Genomic DNA, 7,466 nt, shown 5'->3' with positions numbered 1-7,466 from the left:
CCCCCCTTGGGGTTTTTTTTTGCCCCCCCCCCCCCCCCCCCCCCCCCCCCCCCCGGCAGGGTCTCTAACTTCATGCTTCCTTGCACAACCCTGCAGCATTCCACTCTGTTAGGACTGGCTGCCTGCCTGCCCCCGGGATTGCACCCAGCTTCTGCACCATTCAGAACACGATCTACTCTGATCTACGGGAGTTTTAGGGACAAAACAACCGTAGGAGCACCAGTTTTCAGTTTGCATCACGTGCCTGATTGAGAAGGGAAAGCTGGGTTGCTGTGATCCAAATATTTTCCAAAATATCCTTGGGACCCTGAAAAGCCAGCACCTAAAAGAACAAGTCAGGGAAAAGGTCAACGCCTTTGAAAGAAGTGGAAATCAGAGAAGCTGGGAAAGGAGGTTTTGGTAAGGAGACAGTAATTCTGACGTAATCCCAAAAGGGAATGAAGACCAATCACTGAGCCTGCAGAAGGAAAAGGGCAGTGACAAGGATGCTGGAATTCTGCTTAAGGGTTGTGTTCCCTAACTACCAATTTCCCTCTTTTTCTCAGACTGCGATACCTCAATCGTGCCTTAACCTTCAAAATAAAACTGTCAGTTATTTTACCCGCAAAATGGGAAGTATACTTGGTTGTAGCAGAGAACTGCAATTTGAGGCATACGAAAGACAGCAAAACCATCGACAAGCCCAGAGAAGGAAGAAGGGAAAAAAGCGCTCTTTTATAGAGGAAGGAGGGAATTGGCGGTGTGTTAGAAACAAAAAGTCCATTGGCTAATGTGGGAATTCCAAGTGTAGTGGCTTCTCATTGGCTGAACTGTGACAGTCTCTCATTGGCTGTGCTGTTGCTAGGGAAGGAGAAAAACTTTTCTCCCTCCCTCCTGGGATAGTAAAGTAGTATCACCTGCAAGTACTTCTCTTTGCGTTGGGTCTGCAATTGAGGAAGAATGGTAGGGTGCGAGAGCTCCCCCTGCTGGCCTCCCGCTCCATTTCCGATGAGGTTTCCCTTTATTTTTTTTCAGTCTTTTTAAAAAATTTTTTATTATGTTATGTTAATCACCATACATTACCTCATTAGTTTTTGATGTAGTGTTCCATGATTCATTGTTTGCATATAACACCCAGTGCTCCATGCAGTACGTGCCCTCTTTAATACCCACCACCAGGCTAACCCATCCCCCCACTTTCCGCCACCGCCCCCCCCCCCCAACCCTCGGTTTGTTTAAGGGCTTGGGCTGGGAGTGCCCCTCTCCTGGTAGCAAGTCCCTAAACTATAGCAAAAGTGTCAAGGAAGATGGTAAGTTGAGACATGCTCTGGATTCCTACCTTGCTTAGATTAGTTTTATCTGCAGCGTATAGGTTTCACACAGGCATTTACAGGACCTCTTTGAAGTAGAGAAACACTGCCTAGGGCTTTTCTCCAACTGATTTTTTTTTTTTTTTAAGTCATCTGTAAGTACCAATGTGGAAAGACGCTCATGAAATACTAAGTAGAAAACTAATAATAAAACAAGTTGCAGAACTGAATATATAATGCCATGTCATCTTTGGGAGAAAAAGTTTCTTTCTCTACAGCTAAACTAATGTCTAGAAAGAAAAATACTGATCAATTCTATGGAGTGGGAATGGAGAAGAACTTACACTGTAAGTTGTCTTTTGTCTTTTTGTCTTTTAGTCATTTCTATATTCTTGTCTATATTCTTGTCTTCTACTCACTTCTATATTGTTTAATCACATTAAGACCTTAAGAAAATGTGTTTATTTAATCTCTTTAAGTATATCACATGATTTTTTTCTTTCTCTTCTAAAGGATTGAGTCCACATCTCCCTTTAGATCCATTCCCCTGCTCCCCTTTACAGAAAAATCCCTCAAAAGACTGGCCATGCCTGTTGGCTTCAATTCCTCTCCTCATATTCTCTCCTGAACCCTCTGCAATCAGGCCTTGTCCATTTTGCTAACACAGATCTTGTCAACGTCACCAGTATCTTCCCTGTGGCTAAGTCTTTAAGTCATTTCTCGGCCCTTATCAACAGCATCCAACATATTTGAGTCCTTGTCACCTCCTCGGAAAACCTTTTTCCCCCACTTGACTTTGAGCATTCCACATTCTTTAATGTTTGTTCTCCCGCACCAGTCATTCCTTCTCAGTTAGCTTTGCTAGTTTCTCTTCACATCCTGTTCCTCTAGATGTTAAGAGGCCCAGGGCCCAGAACTCTTGTTTTCCCTGCATGTCTACACTCACTCTCTTGGTTATTTCATCCACTTTGGCACTCAAATACCATCTAGATGTTGACAGTTGCCGAATATATCCCTCCAGTCTGTACTTCTTCTCTAAACCCCAGGTACAGTTAACCAAATGTCTCAGCATCCCCACTTAGGCATCTACTAGGCATCTCTCTCTTTTTTTAAAAAAAAAAATTTATTTGAGAGAGAGAGAGAGAGCCTGAGCGGAGGGTGGGACATAGAGGGAGAAGAATAAGCAGACTCTCCACTGAGCAGGGAGCCTGATGCGGGACTTGATCCTAGGACCCTGGGATCATGACCTGAGCCAAAGGCAGATGCTTAACTGACTGGCAGATGCTTAACCAACTGAGCCACCCAGGCGCCCCTCTTATGGGCATCTCAAACATGACATTCACAGCATGCTCCCTAGTGTTAGCCAAAGCGTAGGAATCAGTCTTGATTCCTTTTCATCACAGTCCATATACAATGCAAAAGCAAATCCTATTGACTCAAATTTCAAAAGATATCCAAAGTCCCTTGACTCCTCACCAGCTGTACCACTACCATCTGATCCTGAACATCCTCTGGAGTCAGATTACATCACTCCTCCTGAAAACTCTCCAGGGGCTTCCTATTTCAGATAATTTACCATTTCCAAGGTCAAAAAGGATTTTAACCCGCTTGCTAATTCCATGCCACGTCCCACTGGCCTCTTTTCTGTTCCTCAAACCTCCAGGTATGCTCCTGTTTTAGGGCTGTGTGTTTTTTCCTGTCTAGAATGCTTTTTCATATATACATGTTTCTTTTCCTATCTTCAAGTCTTTGCTCACATATTACCTCTGCAATAAAGCCTTTCCTATTTTATCTAAAGTTGCAGCTTTTTCCACTGTTACCTCACCCCTTTGTACGTTTCTTCACAGCACTATTGCTACACGACCTTGCATCATGTTGGTATCGATTTATTTTATTTATTTATTTTTTAAAGATTTTATTTATTTATTTGACAGAGAGAGACACGGTGAGAGAGGAGCACAGGCAGGGGGAGTGGGAGAGGGAGAAGCAGGCTTCCCGTGGAGCAGGGAGCCCAACGCAGGGCTCGATCCCAGGACCCTGGGATCGTGACCTGAGCCGAAGGCAGGCGCCCCTCGATTTGTTTATAATCGTCCTCCTCTGCTAGAATCTAAGTTCTATTAGGGCAAAGACTTTGGACTTTGTCTTGTTCAGTCCAATGTTTAGAACAGAATCTGACACAAAGAAGGTGCTTGATGAATATTTGATGAAATGATAAATCCATGATTATCACACAGGAATGTCATTGCCTGGGGGGAAAAAAAGCTTATATTGGGGTATTCATAAATGAGATAAACCCTCCCAAACATGTATGGTTATGTATTTTTAATTTACTGGGAAAAGTATGCTATGCAGTTAGAAATAAATGAGTGAATAACCCGTGTATTAGAAACTGGAGAGGTACACAAATAATATAAAAATTGGGAATGGAAAGAAGTTTTATGAGTGTAATGAAGTCTTGAAAATTCTTTCAATACTTTTATTAAAAATTAAAGAGCTAAAATTCCTGAATAAGATCTGTGGTCATAATGAAGCAGGGACAATAAAAATATAATACCCACATGTTTTATGACATTTTATAAAAATGTACCTCATAATTGGCATGGAAATTCCGTTCTAGTTCAGAATAACATCAGTATGGATACTTCCGTTGATATTAAATTTATAAAATTTAGCAGTTTTCTATGGTATTTTACATGTTTTTATATTTTTATTTTTTTCTTAAGATTTTATTTATTTGTCAGAGAGAGAGAGAGAGAGCACAAGCAGGGGGAAGCTGCAGGCAGAGGGAGAAGCAGACTCCCCGCCAAGCAGGGAGCCCGATTTGGTACTCAATCCCAGAACCCTGGGATCATGACCTGAGCTGAAGGCAGACATTTAACTGACCGAGCCACCCAGGTGTCCCTGTTTTTATATTATTTTAAAATTTCTTCATTTCTTCCTTGGTTTTGGATGAATTAACAGACATTTCAGTAAATGTAGTTATTAACCTTCATTTAAAAACTTATCTCAGGAGTTATTCGACTTTTTCAATTTTTAACGGAGAAATTCTAAGACTCATTTATCAAGGTAGATTATTATGAAAACACTGCCCCAATTTTTCCCTAATCAGTTCAAAAAGCACCATCCTTGACATAAGCATTATTTACTAACCTCTAAATCTCACTTAACCTATAAATAAAATATTATCTTTAATACAAGTGTAAAAATATATGCTATAAACAAGTGTTTTTAAAGTCAGTGGCAGAACCAAATCTCTATTATCTCTAAAATCATACTTTATCCTCCTCTTGAAAAGATTTAGAAGATGCAAATCAGGATTGCTGCACCGGGTTCTATCTTTGAAAGCATTTTTATCAATACATATATAAATAATAGATTATCATTTACAAAACTCAGAAGCCACATAAAGTAAAGCTACCATAAAACATATTCAGTGGTTCTGCATGAGAAAATAATTTATCTTGGATACTCTACCTTAATGTTAGTTTAGAATGAATACCATTTTCCTTCTAAGAAGTCTGTGCTGATTAGTGAAGGAGTTGCATGGTTCCTGGAAACGGGCAGAAATTAGCCTGAGCAGTTCTGTTAAGAGCAGGGTGGATAGAAAGGGTACAGTTAGGCATAATTAGGGACCAGAGAAACCAAACTAGAGGCCCACAGGAACCGGGACTCCAGACTGCTCCCATGTCGAGTAATTCCTCATATTTGGGGGCTGCTAAGTTAAGACCAATATTTTCGGGGCACCTGGGTGGATCAGTCATTAAGCGTCTGCCTTCGGCTCAGGTCATGATCCCAGGGTTCTGGGATCGAGCCCTGCATCGGGCTCCCTGCTCGGCGGGACGCCTGCTTCTCCCTCTCCCACTCCCCCTGCTTGTGTTCCCTCTCTCGCTGTGTCTCTCTCTCTGTCAAATGAATAAATAAAATCTTTAAAAAAAACCAAACCGGTATTTTCTCTTGAAAGTTTCTATAAGCTGATGTTGAGGGAGAATTTAGAAAATTCTCAAAATGCTCCAGTCTGCTTTGTATGGGTAACTGAGCATTAAAAATATTACCTAGAGTTACAGAGCTTTGGCCATCCATCTATTCCCGAACATGCTCCATTACTGTAAGAAATGAGTCAGGAATGTAAGGGAGAAATGATCAGTCAGAGGCATGACGACTCTAGCTAGCGTCATGTTTGTTCTGTCACTCCGTGGTCAAGGACAACGCTAATTCCAGTCCCAACACACTTTTCAACTGCAGACATCTATAAATAGGCCAAGATCCTCTTTTCTTACAACCAGAAATATGTCTGAAAATAATTTATCATACATTTATATGATGATAGATAGATAGATAAAGTTTTATTTTGGATTAATAAAAAATAGACTGATAAACTGTAAGTATCTGATAGAAAAAAGGAAATTATGGTGATTTGAGATCTGAGAATCTAAAAGTGAGCCTAAGAATACAAGTCTCTATAGAGGAAAAACATGGGGTGGGGGAGCAAAGAAAATGGCCCTAGAGCCTGGCCTCCAGTCAATCACTTCTCCTTGGCATTCCCTATTCCATTTTCTATATGACTAGCAGATAGGGACACATGCTCTGAAGGAAAACAAAGCAGGGCAAGGGGACAGAGAGGAGAGAACTGCTACTTTAGGCAGAGGGATCGGGAAGGCTTTATGGCAGAGTTGACATCTGAGCAAAGGTCACACTGTGATCAAATGAGGATGAGGTCTGCTGAAACCTTCCCTCCAGTGGATGAACACCTTCACCTGCAAACAACGAAGAGGAAACCATACATAATATATTTTAATTATGTTGATATTCAGCTTTAAAAATCAATAAGTTTGGGCTACTTTTGAATAAACTGTCTGAGTTTGAGCAAGAAAACCAGTAAAACCTAATTGGCTCGGGAGACAGCCACTGACATTCCTCAAAGAGGCTTGTGACTAAAGTACTTTTTTAAAAAAGGTGTAAGAAAGTCAGAGCAATGATTAGGATCATCTGAACCTTAGTTAAACTGGCATATTGTACCAAAGATGGCTTTGCTATTTGCTAGAGAAGGGAGTGATATTTATTAGTGACCAGGATTTTGATGGATCAAAAACAGAATGAGACAAAAAACACATTTCAAAACACAATGTTACAAAATGGCATATTCCTAGATAATATCCTCTCACATTGTTAAGTAGTATGTGTAAACATACACTAATTATGTGTGTGTCTGTGTATAATTGATAAAATGATGGATGATAAACACAGATCAGATTCTTCTGAGCAAAGCCTAAAGAACTTTTATTGTAATGCTTCCTGTAAAGAAGGTTGGTGAATTTGACTTGTATCTCTTTGCAATGCAAGTGTTCAAAATTAAGTTGTTTATTTGTTTGCATTTCTCTCAGACAGGCTCACATCTCACTGTCAGACAAACAGATACATAGTATAATACTTGTTCTTCCATTTTTCAAGTGATAAATGGTGGGCTGAGGCTTTGAAGTCCAAGTTCCATCAAGATGCCACTTGGAATCTCTTTCTTGTAGTCAGAGTCGTCCTCTGAAAAGATTTAGGTGGATATTGTGAACCTGAAACACCAACCCAAAAGTAACTCTCATTAAAATGTTAATAATTCCAGCTCTCAAAAGGATTCCATGCAGATGATATTTTTAAAAAAGAAAAAAACTATTTTCATGTCACTTTTACATAAACCAGGAAATAGACAAAAACTGTCATTTTGGGTCCTGAGAAGAAAGAAGGGGGCTCCCCTCCACTAAAGCCTGGGTGCTGGCCCTGTGTCCTCCCAGAGCGGGTGGGTTTGCTAGAACCTTCTACGCAGAGGTGGATCCCTGAGACCCAGATGGTCTGGCGGCCCTTCTACTTCATGGGGACAGAAGCAATGTCAGCTGCCTGAAGAGATCCTTCCAATCCCCTGTGGGGATACCCCACAGCTTCTCCTTTTCTCTTTTTTTTTTCTGCCACAGAACAAATGTTGATAAGTTAATAGCTCCTGTTGTTTCTGACCCAGAAGCAAAGGTGAAGAAAGAGATTACACACCTGCTTGTCAGAGGAAAAGAAAATGAATGCTTAGAAATACAAGAATATCTCTCTCATGCACCCTCAGTTACTCTTATAGAAATGAAAAAGGCTTCTGACCATCAGTAACAATAGTCACAAAATTATCGATAAGAGAATATACTGACT

General features: G+C 40.6%; 1 protein-coding gene across 3 annotated transcripts in view; it reads right to left on the bottom strand.

The window, feature by feature from the left end:
- Nucleotides 1-6,527: 6,527 nt before the first annotated feature.
- Nucleotides 6,528-7,466, bottom strand: part of FAM149A (family with sequence similarity 149 member A) — a 54,505-nt gene continuing 53,566 nt past the window's right edge. For all 3 annotated transcript variants that reach the window (XM_044911772.1, XM_044911774.1, XM_021694290.1), the window contains one exon: nucleotides 6,528-6,850. In XM_044911772.1, coding sequence (XP_044767707.1) covers nucleotides 6,777-6,850 — 74 coding nt within the window. In that variant the 3' untranslated portion in view covers nucleotides 6,528-6,776. The remainder of the gene's footprint in view (nucleotides 6,851-7,466) is intronic.

The sequence above is a fragment of the Neomonachus schauinslandi genome, chromosome 2, assembly GCF_002201575.2.
Source record: "Neomonachus schauinslandi chromosome 2, ASM220157v2, whole genome shotgun sequence".
NCBI classification, from domain to species: Eukaryota; Metazoa; Chordata; class Mammalia; order Carnivora; family Phocidae; genus Neomonachus; species Neomonachus schauinslandi.
The sequence above is the reverse complement of the archived record's forward strand: the minus strand, read 5'-3'. Positions and strand labels throughout refer to the sequence as shown.